We start from the raw sequence: 20,506 nt of genomic DNA, 5'->3' as shown, positions 1-20,506 counted from the left end.
CCAATGAGTTTCTGGATTCCTGACAGACCTTTGCATCTTTCATCCAGTGCTGCACTGACATTTCTGGATTTTGAGTCATGGGGAAAGAAAAATAATTGTCAAAGGATCTGCAGGAAAAGGTAGTTGAACTTTATTAAACGAGAAAGGGATATAAAAAGATATCCAAGGAATTGAGTATGCCAATCAGCAGTGTTCAAACTCTAATCAAGAAGTGGAAAATAAGGGGTTCTTTTGAAAGGTCAGTCAGGTAGACCAACTCAATTTTCACTGCAAGGAAAATTGTTCGGGATGCAAAGAAAAGCCCACAAATAACTTCAGGTGAAATACAGGACTCTCTGAAAACATGTGGTGTGGCCGTTTCAAGATGCACAATAAGAAGGCACTGGAAGAAAGATGGGCTGCATGGTTGAGTTGCCAGAAGAAAGCCATTACTACACAAATGCTACAAAGTATCCCACTTACAATATGCCAAACAGCACAGAGACAACCCTCAAACAAGCCTCAAACCTTCTGGCACAGTCATATGAAATGATGAGAACAACATTTCGCTTTTTGGCCCAAACCATAAATGCTACATTTGGAGAGGAGTCAACAAGGCCTATAATGAAAGGTACGTAGGTGGATCGCTGATGTTTTGGGGATATGTAAGCTACAAAGGCACAGGAAATTTGATCAAAATTATTGGAAAGATGAACACAGTATATTATAAAAAAATACTGGAGGAACATTTGCATTCATCAGTCAGGAAGCTGCGCAAGGGACATACTTGGACATTCCAACATGACAATGATCCTAAACACAAGGCCAAGTCGACCCGTCATTGGCTACAGCAGAATAAAGTGAAGGTTCTGGAGTGGCCATCTCAGTCTCCTGACCTCAATATCATTGAGCCACTCTGGGGAGATCTCAAGCTAATGGAAGACAGCCCAAGCATTTACAGGATCAGGAGGCTTTTGCCAAGAGGAATAAGCAGCTTTACCATCTGAGAAGATAAAGAGCCTCATCCACAAATACCACAAAACTTCAAGCTGTCATTGATGTTAAAGGGGGCAATACAGGGTATTAACAAATGGGGTATGTAAACTTTAGATCAGGGTCATTTGGGTAGTTTCTGTTGCCATTATGATTTAAAAAGAGTAAACACAGTTGATTGATAATAAATGATCAAGGTATTCAAATCAGAAGCCGAGTGGATCCAAATGTGAGAGAAAATCCTTCAGGGGAAACTCATGGATAATGGCATTGTGGCAGGTAGACCCATCATAGAATCATGTGAGGAAAGAAAACACACACAATGGATAAAGTAGCGTGGTAGGCAAATAGCGTATGGGCTATTTGCCTACCACGCTACTTTATCCATGTGATCATCTGTACTAGTCTTTCCGCAGTCTGGTACTTTTTATCCTATTTTTTATTTATTTTTTGCCCATTTTTCTGTTTACCATTTTATGCCTAATAAAGGCTTTTTTACTGGAAGTAACCACACTATGCGAAGTTGTGTGTGTTTTCTTTCCTCACATGATTCTATGATGGGTCTACCTGCCACAATGCCATTATCCATGAGTTTCCCCTGAAGGATTTTCTCTCACATTTGGATCCACTCGGCTTCTGATGATCGACTGTCTATTGGCTCAAAGGTCTCCCATTGACATCATCGTTTTCCAGGAGTTCGTACACGCTCGATTGACACACCGTCGCTGACGTGTGTGTCCACGCCATCCGGTAAGAGTACCCAACTTTTATCTGTATCGATTGGATGTTGTTGTGGATCCTATGAGATTGACCGCTGATGGGGCTTTTACTACCTGTTTAAATCACTGAAGTATCCGATTCCTGTGTTGATGGACTTACTCTACACGTTTTTGCAATTCAGTTTGCCTTAATGTGATTCTGTTCATTTTTACATTGGGACTTTTTATCATCAGAGTTTCCATTCCTTGGTTTCTTTGGATTGTTTTATGTACATTGCTATTTATAACATCTATTAGCATTGTCCTTTGATCATATATCTTTGGACGTATCTTCGTGGGATATTTATTTGTGATACATATCCATTTTCACTTGAGTGTGAAGTACCCTGGTGGTACCATTTGGTATCACACTTACTTTGATTTTGATTTTTCAGTATTTAAATTTTTCTTGCACATTATTTGATATTTACACGTATTGGTCTAGTGCGATTTTATATATTCTTATACTTGCCCCTTAATTGGGGCACCTGATTTGAATACCTTGATCATATATTTGGTTTCACTCCAGATAGTATTTAGCGCTGCACTTTTTTCCTTTTTTGTTTCTGCATACAACACTGTCCATTGTTGGTGCTGGCTGCTATATTCTTACATCTGTTTTTTAAGTTTAGCGCAACTTTTTCTTTATTTTCGATTGATAATAAATGGCTTCAACCAAACACTAACCATAAGTGAAAGAAATGTTTTTGTGTTATTCATATTCTCTGAAAAATGGGCAAGAAATCATAAATTCTGCCAGGGTAAACCTATGAAGCCTATGAAGCACAACTGTATTTAAAGTTCAATGTCAGCTTAAATCTCCTGGGTACTTATAGCCTCTTAAACAGCAGCACTGGTAAAAAAAAAAAGCTCTACAGTAGCAGTATGTTGTCTTTACATTCCCTCTGTCCATACTAGGATATAATAAAAGCATCCATTTATTATCTGGGCCCTTTTTTTTTTGTAAATTATGGAGAAGCCAGACAAAGGAGCATATTTATGTTTACAATATTGCATATTTATAAAGCAGTAAATGTGACATTCACTAAATATTCATTGCAGGTGAATCAATCATTGCAATTGAAAACCAATGCTTCAGAAAGATACAGTCACATTCCTTGCTTTATAAATATACCCCAAAGTGTATAACCATTATCTTGTTGTGCACTAGCCACGACAATTAGACAGAGTCCCCATTGCAAGAAAAACAGAGGTTCAAATTGCAGCCACCTATGAAAAACTCAAATGTGAAGGTTTAAACTGGATATAAACCCAATTCATGAAATTTTACCTAAGCGCATATATCTGTAGTGTATTCTTATCTCTCTCCAAAGCCCCAAGTCCCATGTCATACTGCTGCTCCATTCTTCTGTTATCAGCATAACTTCCGACAAGTTCTCTGACAACCAAGATAAAACCAGCCTGAAATTGGTGCCTGGGTTGGTGCTATGAATAGATTTGCAGAGAGCTGGTCTATTCACAGCACAGCTCTGCACGTTCCTTTCTTTTTTTTGCCTATGTGGAGTGGGGTTGTGTGCTATTCAGGGTGCTGAACAGGAAGAAAACATCTCTAACACTATGTGCACTTTTTAAAGAATACAGTAAGCTAAAGACAGTAGATGTAGTGGCTGCATTCCTTCTCTTTTTTTAAGTTTAGGAAATATAAAACTTATGTAGGGAGTTTTGTTTCATCTCTGTGTATCATCTGAGGCTGTTCACTTCACTGGGTATATGTTAGGGTGTACATCCACTTTAAGTTTTTGCTTCAGTTTATTTGAAGTGAAGTGAATCTGTACAATGTACAGCTTTTTTTTCCTTTCTGCTAATTAAGGGGAGTGTTTAATTGTTAACAGGTGAGTATATAAGTGTCTGTAAAAACTCCATAAGAGCTGGCTCCTTGCTAAAGAGTGGATCTGATGTGGAATTTCTGATCAGAAGTGGAATTTTTGAATACAAGTGGAAGAGTTAAAAACCAGGATTTGCTTTTAGCTGCTTTTAACTGTTTCTGCTGCAAGTGTTGAATTGTTTGTCTTTTTTCTCTGACACTTTTTAAACAGCTTTTTTTTTTCCTTTCTGCTAATTAAGGGGAGTGTTTAATTGTTAACAGGTGAGTATATAAGTGTCTGTAAAAACTCCATAAGAGCTGGCTCCTTGCTAAGGCTGGGTTCACACTACTACACTACTTTCATCCTACTTTGCTCTGCTACATTGGTCCTACACTGATCCTACATTGGTCCTACATCGGTCCTACATTGATCCTACATTGGTCCTACATCCATCCTACTTTCATGAACAGGATACTACTTTGATCCGACTTTGTGATAGTCTGACTTGTTCTTCGACCAATCAAAACAATCCCAGAGTGAGATAAATTCCTTTTACTGCTGGTGTAATCACAAGTCGGATGTCAAAAGTCGGATGGTTAGGACAAGGCTCCTACTTTGATCCGACTTCAATGATATTCAATGGGCTGAAGTAGGATCAATGTAGGACCAAAGTAGTACAGGGAGCATTTTCAAAGTCGGACCGACTTGTGTAGGACCAGTTAAGACAGCTCTCATAGGGAAACATTGATTTTCACATGTCATGCTACATGAGCTTCCAATGTAGGACCGTTGTCGGACAAGTGTGAACCCAGCCTCAAGAGTGGATCTGATGTGGAATTTCTGATCAGAAGTGGAATTTTTGAATACAAGTGGAATAGTTAAAAACCAGGATTTGCTTTTAGCTGCTTTTAACTGTTTCTGCTACAAGTGTTGAATTGTTTGTCTTTTTTCTCTGACACTTTTTAAACAGCTTTTTTTTTTTCCTTTCTGCTAATTAAGGGGAGTGTTTTATTGTTAACAGGTGAGTATATAAGTGTCTGTAAAAACTCCATAAGAGCTGGCTCCTTGCTAAAGAGTGGATCTGATGTGGAATTTCTGATCAGAAGTGGAATTTTTGAATACAAGTGGAAGAGTTAAAAATCAGGAGTTTAAAACAAGAGTTAAGACACGAGTCTGCCAAAACTGTAGGTATCATCTTAATCTTCATAGAAGTAATTATATTGTAACTTGGAAATGAGTGCTAGCAGGGTTGAAGGTTTTGCTCAGTGCACAGTGTGTCACATGTATGCAAAATTGGTGTAACAGCTCCAAGATGGATACCGCTGTAACAGATGTGAGCAGGTTGCCCTTCTGGAAGCTCGTATTAGAGATCTGGAGGAGCAAGTTGCAACACTGGGTAGAAATGACAACCTTGAAAGGGGTCCTCTGCCCGCTGAGCAAGTGGTCAGTGAGGTTGATGTGGAGGGTGGAGGGGCAAGTCAGGATTATCAGATAGGGAGATGGGTTAATGTAGTTAGAGGGAGTGGAAGGGGCGTGAAGATGGAAAGGGCTGCAAGGGCTGGGACGGTGATAATAATGGGGGATTTTAACTACCCAGAAATTGACTGGATTAATGGCACTTCTGGGACAGTTAAAGGACAACAATTTAAAAACCTATTGCAGGACAATTTTATGGTGCAGTTTATTGAGGCCCCAACTAGGAATGATGCTCTGTTGGACCTGATAATCTCAAACCATGCTGAGCTTATTACTAATGTTCAGATAAAGGAACACCTGGGTAGCAGTGATCATAACATGATTTCATTTAATGTTAACTATAAGCAATAAATACATACAGGAAATATTAAAACACTAAATTTTAAGAGAGCAAATTTTCCAAGGATGAGGGCTGCTCTCCAGGACTTGGACTGGGAGGGACTATTGGCACCGATGAACACAGAACAGAAATGGGAATTCTTCAAAAAGACTGTGTGGAACCTCACTGCAAAGTATGTTCCCATGGGCAATAAGTTTAAAAGGCTAAAAATAAAACCTATGTGGCTCACGGTCAAAGTTAAAAAAGCTCTAAACAATAAGAAAGTAGCTTTTAAAAAATATAAAAATGAAGGAACACTAGTGTCGTTTAAATGTTACAAAGAATATAACAGAATATGTAAAAAGGAAATCAAGGATGCAAAAATTCAAAATGAACGACAGATTGCAAAAGATAGTAGGACAAACCCCAAAAAATTCTTTAAATATATTAATAGTAAAAAGGTGAAGTCCGAGCATGTAGGCCCCTTACAAAATAATCTAGAGTGGGTGATTGGGGACAAAGAGAAGGCAAATTTATTAAATGCTTTCTTCAGCTCTGTTTATACAATGGAGCATGGGGGAGCTCATGTCCAAAATGGGGGTAGGAGTGACACAGCACCAAATCCACAATGGCTCAAAAGTGATATGGTCCAGAAATATTTAGACAGAATAAAGGTGGATAAAGCACCTGGACCTGATGGCATCCACCCACGGATCCTAGGTTTGTTGAGCTCTGTCATTTCAAAGCCGCTGTATCTAATATTTAGGGACTCATTAATGACAGGAATAGTACCACTGGATTGGCGCAGGGCCAATGTGGTGCCCATATTTAAAAAGGGAACAAAGTCTTTACCAAGTAACTATAGACCTGTTAGTCTAACTTCTATAGTTGGGAAGATACTGGAACGTTTAATAAAAGAGTTCTTGCTGGAAAAAAACTATTTAAGCAGCAGACAGCATGGATTCATGAAAGACAGAAGTTGTAAGACAAACCTGATTTCCTTTTATGAAGAGGTAAGTAAAACCCTGGACAGAGGAATGGCTGTGGACGTGATATACTTGGATTTTGCAAAAGCGTTCGATACAATTCCGCACACATGGCTCATGTGTAAGGTAAGGTCTACAGGATTGGATATATCAGTTTGTAAATGGATAGAAAACTGGCTGAAAGACAGAATTCAGAGAGTCGTGGTTAATGATTCTTACTCTAAATGGTCCAATGTTATCAGTGGAGTACCCCAAGGAAACGCGTCAGGTGACCCAGACAGACGCTCATACGCTTGTTCACACGCTACCTGCCAGCACGCCACTCGTCCCAGCTGATCACTGCGATATTGCACACGGACGCCAAGGGAGGATTTTATGTTGGCTACCCAAGCAGTGATGCAATAATAGCAGCAGCAGACAGTAGGCTAGTGCAGCGTGGTGCTTTTCAACAACTTTCTCTTTTTTCTTTGTGATTGTTTTTAAATGTATTGTTCGGTGGAATTCCCTCTGCGCAGGGATTAGTGAGGAGCTCCCACTCCCACTGTTCATTTTTATATACTTTCCCTTTTTATTAAATCAATTTGTTGGGTTTACCCTAACAATTTAAAACGTATTACGCTATGCGTTTTTTCTTTTTCTTTTTTAACCATTGAATGACCTATCGCTGATACCTGAAAAATCACTCCAAGCACCCCCTGCTTCCTGGTTAAAGGAGAAACTTGAGGATTGATCGTAGGAGACTACAACCTTGCAGACATCTAGGTACCACCACCACCCGCTTTTTGCCCCCTGGGGGGGTGACAACATCTGGTGAGTGAGGACCCTTGTGGGGGAGCACAGCTGTCACCGATATTTCAACATACTTTAATGGCACTTCAAGTCACCAGCTAATTAAGGGTTAACCTGCATAAAGGAATGACAACAAAGGACTATCTTTCCTCTCTTTTTCTGGCTAAACAAATGTGCGGCTGATATGTCCCCTTGCCCATCTATTTTGCCACTTTTTCTTTTCTTTTAATTTGGTTGGATTTTTTGTGCATATATGAACTTTTTACAAATGACCAGCACGCTGAGTTGAAACTATCATATACTATTTGCGGAGCTTTCCTCCGTGGGACCTCTTATTATTATTTTCCTAAGGCACATCTCAACACATTGTTGCACAATATATTTAGATACATAATTTTCTCTTTTTGGTCAAACCTGACACAAGTTATTGCATATTAACTAATTTTTATTGTCACAAGACACCTAAGATAAGGACTCAAATTCACCACCAGACACACCAGTAAGGGTGCGCAGCGCCCCTCAGACACCCTGAGAATACACAGGGGTCACTAGTTGCACATTGTTCACGGTATTTATAATTTATTTTATATTTCAAGCACCTTACAATTGTTCACTTAAACTGGATGATAATTAGATCTGAGTGACCACAGTTTGTCTACACAAACCATTGTCCACACCCTCTGAAAACCGTATTTTGTTTTTATTTTTGGTTTTGATATATATAGAGATATCTTTACATCTACATCTAGCATTGCTTTGCAACTAGTTTTTTACCTGACATTCACAATTTGGGGTACCAGGTTTACAGATCCTGCACAAGGACACTCCCACAATAATTTTCTCTGAGGTAGCTATACTATTGGCACCATTAAATAGGGTATCTGAAGGATTGTGTTTCCTAATAGGGAGGTTCATTGGATTGGACTTTTCCTACAAACAGATTACCCAACACCTGTGATTACACAGGGACTGTGAACACCCTAGGGTGATCCAATTTGCAGCGCCACCATCCCAATATTTTTTACAACCAAACTGATAAGAGGCATGGAGGAGCTCAGCTATGAGGAAAGATTAGAGGAACTGAATTTATTCACTCTTGAGAAGAGGAGAATTAGGGGGGATATGATCAACATGTACAAATATATAAGAGGTCCATACAGTGGACTTGGTGTTGAGTTATTCACTTTACGGTCAACACTGAGGACAAGGGGTCATTATTTACATCTAGAGGAAAAGAGATTTCACCTCCAAATACGGAAAGGTTTCTTCACAGTAAGAGCTGTGGAAATGTGGAACAGACTCCCTCCAGAGGTGGTTCTGGCCAGCTCAGTAGATTGCTTTAAGAAAGGCCTTGATACTTTCCTAAATGTACATAAAATAATTAAGTACTAAGATTTGTAGGTAAAGTTGATCCAGGGTAAATCCAATTGCCTCTCGGGGGATCAGGAAGGAATTTTTTCCCCTGCTGTAGCAAATTGGATCATGCTCTGCTGGGGGTTTTTGCCTTCCTCTGGATCAACTGTGGGTATGGAGTTGGGTGTATAGGATTGTACTGTGTTTTTTATTTTGTTTGTTTGTTTATTTTTTGTGGTTGAACTGGATGGACTTGTGTCTTTTTTCAACCTGACTAACTATGTAACTATGTAACTATGTATACATTCAAACAAAATGTGAAAACAAAAGTATTAACCTATAGTAACGATTGCATTATAAGATGCCAGACTGCACCCTGCTAGACAGAAAAATCTACCTTTCCCATACCCCAGGGTACAGAATATGTTGGGGCACACAGCAGCACTATCAGGATAGTTATTGAAACAAGTAAAAACAGTCTGGGACTTTATGGTGCCTAGAAGCCGACAGTTATTGTAGCTTCATATTTTTGTCTATTACAAATTAGCTTCAATACCAATTTCCAGTCACCATTGAAACTATTTAGTTGCCCCCTTTGCTCAAGCTTAGTTGCTAGTTTAGGTTAGGGGTAAAGAGTATGGAAAAATACTTATGTAATTTCTTCTTTAGCTGGCAGAAGGTGCTCTGCTTTGCGATTGTCAGCTCCTGGTATGTAGTTACACCCTCAACATCCTCACATACAATGCAGAACTGCTGATCCTGCATTGTACGCGATAACATCAGAGAGGTTGTTACTAGGCATTTTCTGTAAATGCTGAAAAATATCCTAAACTTAAAAAAGAGAAGGAATGCAGCCACTACATCAAAGGACACGTAAACTGCAATAACCTACGTTAGATCTACAGGTAACGGTATTTCTAGGAACCTTCCAGGACGGCACACCAGAGAGATGAGGGCTCCTCCCTACAGGAAACACAATCAATTGACAGTTTGTTATAAGTCCCCACCCTTCCCCTTGCTCCTCAGTATGTATTAAAGTAATCCTGAACTGGTTCACAAGGGACATTGTTCCATATAGGTACTTACCACCTAGTGTATAGATTATTCTTTCCCCTTCCACATAGGGCGGGTAGTAGGCCTGCCGTCCTGGAAGGTTCGTAGAAATACCGTTACCGGTAGATCTAACGTAGGTTTTCTCCTATCACCTTCCAGGACGGCACACCAGAGAGAATAATCAAGTAACCACAGGCCTACCTTCAGGGTGGGACCACAGCTTGCAGGACCTTCCGACTGAAAGCCAGGTCTTGCTGTGACAACATCTCCACACGATAGTGCTTCAGGAATGTATGATGACTGGACCAGGTAGCCGCGCTGAGGATTTGTTCCCAGGAGGCCCCTGCTTTCTCAGCCCAGGAAGTTGCTAAGGATCTGGTTGAATGAGCCTTGATATTATCTGGAGCTGGGACCCCAGCACACAGATAAGCCTCTGAGATAGCTTATCTTATCCATCTTAAGACTGAGGCTTTTGATGCCTGCAGTCCCTTCCTGGGCCCGGCATATAGAACTAAAAGGTGATTGGATCTCCTAAAACTCTTTGTTCTCTCCAGATAATTAAGAAGACATATTCTTACATCTAAACAATTACATTTATTTTCTTTCTCGTTCTTTGGTTCAGTACAAAAGGACGGCAATATTATGTCTTGCGTCTTATGAAATAAGGATAGGTAGTTATACGGGATCTGCCCTGAGAGTGATCCTATCTGGCTGCACCCTCAGGAAGGGCTCTTTCATGGACAGAGCCTGCAGATCCCCTACCCTCCTAGCTGTAGTAATGGCTAACAGAAAGGCTAACTTTAAAGTTAGGAATTTAAAGGGAACCTTATCTATAGGTTCAAACGGATGAATAGATAACGACTCTAACACCCTAGTTAGGTCCCAAGGTGGACAACTGTTTTTAAGGATTGGGGAAACTCTTTCCCTAGCTAGCAGGAAACGCTTAATAAGGTCCTCTTTAGCTAATCTTCTATCAAGATAGACTGAGAGGGCTGCTATCTGAACCCAAAGGGTACTGACTTTTAACCCCAAGTCTGCCCCGTCTTGGAGGAAGTCCAGGATAACTGGGACAGACGATGAGGTCACCTGTCTTTCTTTACTCCAGGAATAGAAAGTCTTCCAGATTTTTGAATAGATCTTCCTAGTCACTGGTTTTCTACTCAAAAGAAGGGTACTTATCACCTTCTCTGAGCAGCCTTTCCGTTTCAGGATCTGGCGCTCACTAACCAGGCTGTTAACTGAAAAAATTCCGGCCTTGGGTGAAATACTGGCCCCCCCTGCCTGAGGAGATCTACCCTGTTCGGGAGTCTCAGTGGTTCCACTACCGACATGGATCTTAGACTCGCAAACCACGCTCTCCTTGGCCACCACGGGGTTATCAGAAGAATCTGGCCAGGGGACCTGCTGATTTTCTGAAGAACCTGCGGAATCAGTGCCAAGGGTGGAAAGGCGTATGCCAGCCTGTAATGCCAAGTCTGGGTCAACGCATCCAAACCTTCGGACTCTAGTTCCAGGGAGGTCGAGAAATATCTGTTTACTTTTCTGTTTTGCCGGTTGGCAAACAGGTCTATTTACGGATTTCCGTAGAACCAGGGCATGAAATACTTCGGGATTCAGTTCCCATTACCCCTGTCTTATCTGCTGACGACTGAGGAAGTCTGCTTCTATATTGCTTGTCCCCTTTATATGTATGGCAGAAATTCAGATATTTTTTCCTTCTGCCCAATCCAGGATTTCCTTGGATAGTTCTAGTAGGGGACTGGACCTGGTACCCCCCTGATGATTCAGGTAGGCTACGACTGTGGCATTGTCGGAGCTCACTTGAACTTCTCTGCCCTTGATGTCCTCCTGAAAGGCCTTCAGGGCCTCCCCCACTGCTCTGAGCTCCCTGTAATTGGATGACCTGCGAGCTAGTGAGCTGTTCCACTTCCCTTGGGCTTTTTTCTTTTCTAGGTGGGCACCCCACCCCCATGTACTGGCATCCGTAGTCACCTTTAGCGGGTTCCTCTGAGCCCATGGACGACCCTTTATTAGGTTTTGATGAATTGTCCACCACTCTAGGGATGACAGGACCTGAGGGGTGAGCAGCACTTCTTGATCCAGGGATTCCCTCTTTCTGTCCCAGGAGGACAGAAAGAAGAAATTAAGTGTCCTGGCGTGCAGTTGTGACCATACTACTGCTGGTGTACTTGCCGACATTAAGCCTAGGGTTCTCAGTATAGTCCTTCTGGGGAGCCTGGGGGTTCTTATCAGATTCCCTGCCGCTGAAGCTAATTTTTCCACTTTGTCCTCTGGCAAGAAGAGCATCTGCTGTTTGGTGTCTACTAAGTAGCCCAAAAAGGTTTTTACCTGTTCTGGTTCGAGGGAGGATTTCTCTACATTGATAATCCAACCCAAACCTTTTAGTACAGCTACTACTTTGTCGGTATTTGACAGGACTTGGGAAGCTGACTGTCTGGAGATCAGTAAATCGTCCAAATACGGCACAAGGGATACCCCCTGAAGATGCAGAAAGGCTACTGCTTCCGCTAGGATCTTTGTGAAGATCCTTGGGCTGGATGTTAGGCCAAACGGTAGTGCTCTGAACTGCCAGTGGAGGATTTCTCCTCTGACTACGACTGCGAACCTCAGATATGCCTGATGATCCACGTGAATTGGCACGCGCAAGTAGGCATCTTTGAGGTCTAAGGTCATCATGAAGGCTTCCTTCATGAGGTTCTTTCTTACTGAGTAAATACTTTCCATAGTAAATCTTTTGCGTTCCAAAAATTTGTTCAGGTTTCTCAGATTTACTATCAGGCGGGAATTTTCCTGACGGTTTGCGGACTACAAATACATGGGGATAGAATCCCCGGTACTGTTTTTCTTTTGGCACTGGTACTACTACTAGTTGTTCTGCCAACTACTGGATACCCTCCAGGAGGGCAGCCCTTTTTAGGGCATCCCTGGGGGGATGTGTGAGAGTGATCATGGGGGGGGGGGGGATTGTCAGAAATTCTAAACGATAACCTTCTCTTATAATCTTGCAGATGTAGGTGCTGTCTGAAATCTTTTCCCATTGTGGTGCAAACTGGGACAGCCGCCCCCCCCACTCTGACCTTGGCGTCACTTGGGTTGTTTATCGCTGGTTTTTGGGGAGGGGAAGAGCAGATTGTTCTTTCTATTCCCCTTACCATGAATCCAACGCTTGTTGGGTTATTTTTTGGTTCTCTGCTTAGTTTGCCCCGGGGGGCCTCGAAAAGTTTTCCTGAAACCCTCTTTCTTGGGTTTTACCGGAAACTTCTTGCTTTTTTCTGATGACCTAGCTAGGACATCATCTAGGCCTTTGCCAAACAATAGCGAACCTTGGAAGGGGAGCCCACTTGATACTGCCCGCGCCCTCAAAGGAGAGATCAGACAGTTTGGTAACTTGCGACAAGGCCGCATTCAGTTTAGGGAGTTTAAAGAAAACCTCCTCATCAGACTGGTGGAAGGGATATTTCCTTTTCCAAGTCTTTTGTGTGATCAATCTCCTTTCAGGTTCCCTCCATTCCTATAAGACTAACTCTTTAAGGGATTGGTGGAGAGGGAACACCCTGTCCTGAGTATCACTCAGTCCCCTATAGACCTTATCCTGTGCTGAGGTTGCCTTAGGGGTTTTTGGGATCTCCTCTGTGGCATAGATTGCCTGAAGGAGACTGTCAAGGTCTTCTGCTGAAAAGAGGTATTTCCTCAGTCTCACATCCTCCTGGGACTGGCTAAGGGAGTCTCTATCCTCCTCGCCCTCTGAGCTGTGTCTAGATCTGACTTGGCTCACTATGTCACTTTCCTCTATCTGACCTAGGGGAAGTGTCTGGGAGGGCGGAAAAAAGGCACTGGGTCCTGCAAATAAACTTTCTTGGGAGGACGTACCTTCCCTAGGGACAGGTTCCTCTGTGTCAGGACTCTGTACTGCCTGACCAGCTGCATCCCTGAAAGCTTTAACGGTTGCTAACATTTCGGTCTGCATGGACACAAAAAAACTTTTCATCATTGCAGCCGCCTCCTTCCCAGCTAATTGATTTATGCATTTATAGCAGAACGGTTTTGAATGGGTTTTAGGGAGTTTATCTTTACAGTTCCCACATTTTCTAGAGGAACTATGCCCAGTTGCGTCAGGAGACTGAATAGAGGCCTCCTGGGCTCCGCCTGGGGATTCTGTAAGACAGGAGACATAAAAGAATGTAATTTTACTCCTTCCCACTCTGAGACTGCTGGATTGTACTGGGGAGAAAAGAGATAGAGAATGAGGAAGGCAACCGGAACCGGCTGTATCCTGAATTACAGGAACTCTCACTCCCTTCTTTCCTCCCTTTCCAGGGGGGCTTGCACTCATCGACCCCCGATCTGGATCTGCCTGCAGTTGCGCTCGTCTTCCCGTCCTCTTCCATGAGGAGGTTGACTGGGTCCTGGCTTGTCGGTACCTCTGTCAGGGTTTATCCGCCGCCGACCGCTTCCACCGCTCCACGCTGCTCTCCACGCCGATGCGTCACTTCCGGGTTGCGCTGTAAGGAACCGCCCACGCTCCTGTGACGCGGTTCCTGTTTCTCTCAGAGAGAGGCTTGGAGCGCAATGCTCCTAATGGCGGCAACCCCCCCCAGGAAGGAGAGAGCAGTATCGTGGCGGCGTTTCTTGGCACTAAAGCGATGGCTTTTTCACCGCAGCTCAAAGCGCTAGTGCACACCTTTGGGGCGACCTGTGAGCTGGCCTGAGCCTACAGGTTAGTTCAGCCCTCCCCGGCCTCCCTGAACCTGCCTCAACAGGGGTACCTTTCGACCTCACCGTCTCCAGGTTAACAAACAAAACAAACGTGTCGCTGTTTTCGGGAGAAATACAATCAATACTGAGGAGCAAGGGGAAGGGTGGGGACTTATAACAAACTGTCAATTGATTGTGTTTCCTGTAGGGAGGAGCCCTCATCTCTCTGGTGTGCTGTCCTGGAAGGTGATAGAAGAAATATTACATTTATGTTTTTGGGTTTAAATTATGCTTTAGGTTCCATAGGAAAAATATCTTTTTATAAAATAAAAAAACAAATACCTGAACAAAGGTTTTTGCAATAAGAGAACAGCTAGAACCAAGGACAAATCTTAATTTTTGTGGAATATCTGGATCAACATCAATCAATATTTCTCTCCATTCATCTTGCATTTTCTGTATGGAAATTTAAAAATATGTTCAGGATTTACTATCGAATCAAATATAAAACATGTTGTTGACATGTACATTAAAATTACTCATTGTGAATAACACTGTATAATCAATATTTTCATGAGAATTTAAGATATGCAGTCTATTGTGTACATTATACTGTTGCAAAAGGAAGATGGTGCATAAATGTAATTTTGGTTGTATTTTCAACATATGTATAACTTACTTCTATAAAGTAAATACTTACATCGGCGCATATTTGCGTTGGGCGTAGCGTATCTAAGATACACTACGCTGCTGTAATTTACTTTTTTTTTGGTATCCTCAAAGAATGCGCGCCGTAAGTTATGGCGGCGTAGTGTATCTTTGGCGGCGTAAGGGCACGCCATTCAAATGGATGTGATGGGGGCGTGTTTTATGTAAATACGTCTTGACCCGACGTAAATGACGTTTTCTTTCAACTGCGCATGCACCGTCCGTGGGGGTATCCCAGTGCGCATGCTCCAAATTAAACCGGAACAAGCCAATGTTTACGACGGTGACGTCATACTACGCAAAGCCCTATTCGCGATCAACTTACGCAAACGACGTAACATTTTTAAAATTCGACGCGGGAATGACGGCCATACTTAACATTGGCTGCGCCTCATATAGCACGGAAAAAGCCGAACGCAAACGACGTAAAAAAATGCGCCGGCCAGACGTACGTTCGTGGATCGCCGTATCTAGCTAATTTGCATACTCGACGTGGAAATCGACGGAAATGCCACCTAGCGGCCAGCTTAAATATGCACCTTAGATCCGACGGCGTACTAAGATGTACGCCAGTCGGATCTAGCACAGCTTCAGGCGTATCTTGTTTTGTGGATACAAAACAAAGATACGCCGGAGCAAACTAGAAGTTACGCTGGCGTATCAATAGATACGCCAGCGTAACTTCTTTGTGGATCTGCCCCTTACTTTTTTTGTCTGCCGTCAGGACTGCTAGTAGCATGTTTACTAAAACATTACCCTACAATACTGTTGATCACAAAGAGCAAGGAGTTGTTGCTCCATGAGACCACATGCATGTCTCTTGTTATCATAAATATGAGACAGCTGATAATAAATTGATTGGGAATTGCTTGCGCAAGGGCTACCACCAGTGGTGGACACACCCTGCAAAGGGCCTCTGTTCAAGAAAAAATGTAGGCCCTCTTATTCGTTTAATACTTAGGTACAAACGCATATTAATTGCACATCAATAAGCAGATAGATGCAGTGAAGGAGAAGCCTCCCAAAGTTCACCCTCCCAAAGTCCATGATATGCAGCTGGGCTCACATCTCATTTGCTTACAGTTGAAAGACATGAAGATTAAACTGTAAAAGCATTCTGCTATATACTGCTAATGAGAAAAGGTATTTAGCAGTTTATATTTACTAAAATTATTGCATTCCAATGTTCTATGTTTTCTGGGAGACCAGATATAGTGAAATCAGGGTCCTGTGTTTAGTAACACTTTAAGCTACAAATGGTGCAAGAAGTGTCTAGTCATCAGCATGCATGCTTAGCCAGTATGGGCTTACATGTTTATGTCACAATTGTTTTATCTGTAATAAGTTGATTACTGTCTCAGACCTATGGCTAGCCTAACAGTGTTGTACTATCTATCTCAGCTGCACTGAGATTGGAGAGCTCTGATACTGATGCATGAATGCTTGGGTATTTCCTTATTGTGCCAATGATGGAAGTAACATAATGATGGCTTAAAAAATTAAGAAAAAAAAAGGTTTCATGCTCATAATTTTGTTATGTGTTGTGTGGAAGACATTTGTGTATATAGTGGCTCATAATAAAATAAAGTTTTGTCTTTTGGCAGTCGCTGCAGGACATGTTTACTATGTAATGTGGTAAAACATTTTTGAAAAGCATTTTAATTTGTATGTGCTGTGCATACAAGGAATTTTTTATTTATTAAAAATAAATTGGTACCTGTAATTTATGTATGGGCAAAGCATCAAAAAATTCATGTGCAATGTAAAACGTGTAACCTAAACGGAAAAGAACATATAGATATAACAAAATTATGTTTTAAAAAAAAACGTAATCATAAATATGAAATTACATCTAAAGCATGCCAGTTTTAAAGTTAGTGTGTAGTGATTTTTTTTACTATTTTCCAATTATTGATTATGATTAGGACTAAAAAAAAAACAAAAAACAGTTTTAGTCAGATAAACACGAATAATTGAGGAATATTTTTTAATCTCTTTTCCAACCAAGAGAACTGGACCCTTTATTGCATGAAAGTAAAACACATTTTAAGGCCTGAACCCAGTTTTGCAAGTTTGGCATATGTTAGCAAAACTACACATATTGTCGCAACTACTTAGGCCCCGTACACACGACCGGATCTATCCGCTGGGATTGATCCGCGGATCAGTTCCAGCAGATAGATCCGGTCGTGTGTACGGCCTAGCAGACATTTTACAGCGGATAAAAATCCAGCCGACGGATTCCCAGCGGATAAAAATTTCTTAGCATGCTAAGAAATCTATCCGCTGGAATCCAGTCCAGCGGACTGATCCGGTCGTCTGTACAGACTCACCGGATCAGTCCATCCGCTCCCATCCCTCGCATGCGTCGTAATGATTCGACGCATGCGTGGAAGTATTTACCTTCCAGGGTCGCACACGTCGCCGTGTCATCGTCGCGGCGACGGCGCGGCCACGTCACCGCGGATGTATTCCGCGGGGATTTCGATCTGATGGTGTGTACAGCCATCAGATCCAAATCCGCCAGAGGATTTATCTGCTGGAAACGGTCCGGCGGATATCCTCTCTTAGTGTATCCAGGTGAATTATACCTCTGTTTTTTTTTTTCAAGATATAATGAGTCTTTATTTAATGATAAATGGTAATAGATATCTCCTAATTTTTTTTTAATGTCAATGAAAAACTGGCCCAGAAATATATATTTTTCTCCCCATTAACCACTTTAGCCCCGGAAGAATTGGCTGCTCAATGATCAGGCCATTGTTTGCCATACGTCACTGCGATGCTTTAACTGACAATTGCGCGTACCATTTGGTACCCCAAAAAAATTGACATCCTTCTTTTTCCCCCACAAATACAGCTTTGTTTTGGTGGTATTTGATCACCTCTGCATTTTTTTTTGTGCTATAAACAAAAAAGGAGCAACAATTTTGAAAAAAAAAAACAATATTTTGTACTTTTTGGTGTAACAAATAGCCCCAATTTTTTTTTTTAAAAAGCTATTTTTTTCCTCAGTTAAGGCCAATATGTATTCTACATATTTTTGGTAATAAAAATTGCAAAAAGCGTATATTGATTGGTTTGCACAAAACTTATAGCATCTACAAAATAGGGGATACATTTATGGCATTTTTATTATTATTATTTTTTTTTATAATAATGGCAGCGATCTGCTATTTTTTTGGGGACTGCGGCATTATGGCGGACTTATTGGACACTTTGACCCATTTTTGGGACCATTGGCATTTACACAACGAGTAATGCTATAAAAATGCATTGATTACTGGGTAAATGTCACTGGCAGGGAAGGGGTTAACACTACAGGGAGATCAAGAGGTTAACTGTGTTCACTAATGTGTGTTCTAACTGTGGGGGGAGTGGACTCACTATAGGAGATGACAGATCGTGGTTCCCAGCTTGTAGGAACTCATGATCTGCATCTGCTCTCAGAACAGAACAGGGATGTGTGAGTTTACACACACATGTCCCTGTACTGCCTTTCGTGCCTGCAATCACTCGTGGCCATTTAAAGGAACCAACGGTACAGCTACGACAGTCTGCAAGAACGAGCCGACCTGCCGCAGTATGATGCCGGCGGCTGGTCAGCAAGCGGTTAAAAGAGGGGAATGTAAACAAACATAAAATTGTGTGTAAAAAAAATAACTGTAAAATGACTAGATCAAGGCTTGATGTAGGTTAGGGTCAAGGTCATAGCCAGGTTAACAAATTGCTGACCTTCTCACACAGATATACTGCAGCACGCTTAGTGGCACAATATTTGGTTTACAGAAAGAATGCAGGGTTTTTAAGATATAGTACATGCTTCGAAAGTTAATAAGGACCGTGATGTTAGATTTTAGCAAACCAATTTAGAGAAAGAGTAACTATAGAATAGGCTGTCAATCTTCTGATTGTAATAAATCAATCCTGCAAATATGCTCACTGTTTGCTAGATTTAGATGTGACTAGAAAACATATAAAAGTTGAGAGATCTTATGAAAACTAAACATAAGCGTTTAATAAAATGTGGGTAGAACAAGGCATAGTAGGTGGACATTTCCTATTGGTGTTAGAATCTTGAATTTTTTTCCAACCAACAACTCTGATGCCTCGTACACACGATCGGATATCTGATGGAATCTAATCCGATAGATTTTTTCATCGGATATCCGATGAAGCTGACTTTCATCAGTCTTGCCTAAACACCATCAGTCAAAATAGCAAAACGCGGTGACGTAAAACACTACGACGTGCTGAAAAAAATTAAGTTCAATGCTTCAGAGTATGCGTCGACTTGATTCTGAGCATGCGTGGATTTTTGACCGATGGACTTCCACACAGTTGATCGTTTTTTTTATCCATAGGAAAAATTAAAAAACGTGTTCTATTTTTTTTTCACTGATGGAAAACAAACCGATGGGGCCCACACACGATCGGTTTGTCCAATGAAAACAGTCTGTTTTCATTGAACAAACCGATCGTGTGTACAGGGCTTGAATGTTTCTGAAAATCTTCCCAGTCTATGATGATGAGGTTTTATGTGAACGATTTCCTTACTGAACACAAAACATTTACAAGCAGGATTAAATGGATCTGACTTTTATTTTCCCTGTTGCAAACACCTATGAAATTTTTTTATTGTAAGAATTTGAAAATGGGGCCCGATATGAATGTTTTTGTAAAGGACTACAAGACACACTGCTATATACATTATTTAAATAAAATCTGTATGTTAACAATATAAATTGAAAGTGTGGTTTTACTTACCAGTGTATCTATTGTTTCCTGGATCTGCACAGTAATAGAAATTACATTTCTATTCTATCAAAGATTTAAAGCCAAAACATGTAATAAAATACCTGAGGGTACGTCTTGTATGTGATAGTACCAGTTAATTGGAAGACCTGTCTTTGTTATTCCCGTTTTATAACATGATGATGTGTCTTCATGTTTCGCCTCAGTGCTCTTTTCTGTTAAGTTGAGTGCTTGGATTTCACTTAATTTAGGACTCACTTCTACTAGGTGTATCGAGATATCACATGTGTTTAGTAGATATTGAAACTGATTAAAAACCTGAAAAACAGAAAACACCCAATAAAATTAATAAACAAAGCAAAATTAACAAAGTTTGGAATCTATAGTCAGAGCACTTACTTGAAGTCTTAATTTTCCCCCCCAAACTCCCAGATATGTAAGCAAATGATATCCTTGTTACCGCTAAAATGTGTAAATAAACATTTGCAGGATAATTTTTCCACTATCCAGCCCTCTGATTTTAACTTTTTAGTAATAACAGACTACACCCAACTAACACCCAGACACAGAACATTTGTACAATATAAGAATACTTCTAAACCACTTGTCCAAAAATATTTTATCTTAAATTGCTATAATCCTCATAAAAAGTTTATCTACTCATGAATCCTTGGTAAAGTTCAGGGGCAGACTATGGAAATGTATTCCATCTAATGCTGGTCATACACTATATGAAAAATCGGGCGAGTACGCTCTCGAAAAACAAACATGCGTTCGTGAGCGCAAACGATCACG

At 41.2% G+C, this 20,506-nt stretch overlaps 1 protein-coding gene across 3 annotated transcripts in view; it reads right to left on the bottom strand.

Annotated features, from left to right (window-relative positions):
• NDUFAF7 (NADH:ubiquinone oxidoreductase complex assembly factor 7) overlaps nucleotides 1-20,506 on the bottom strand; it is a 186,565-nt gene that overhangs the window by 67,517 nt on the left and 98,542 nt on the right. For all 3 annotated transcript variants that reach the window (XM_040350691.1, XM_040350693.1, XM_040350692.1), the window contains 3 exons: nucleotides 19,816-20,029; nucleotides 16,674-16,732; nucleotides 14,591-14,704 (listed from right to left, as the gene is read on the bottom strand). In XM_040350691.1, the coding sequence (XP_040206625.1) occupies nucleotides 14,591-14,704; nucleotides 16,674-16,732; nucleotides 19,816-20,029 (387 nt within the window). The remainder of the gene's footprint in view (nucleotides 1-14,590; nucleotides 14,705-16,673; nucleotides 16,733-19,815; nucleotides 20,030-20,506) is intronic.

The sequence above is a fragment of the Rana temporaria genome, chromosome 4 (genome assembly GCF_905171775.1).
Source record: "Rana temporaria chromosome 4, aRanTem1.1, whole genome shotgun sequence".
Classification (NCBI taxonomy): Eukaryota; Metazoa; Chordata; class Amphibia; order Anura; family Ranidae; genus Rana; species Rana temporaria.
This window is presented reverse-complemented; position numbering and strand designations above follow the sequence as displayed.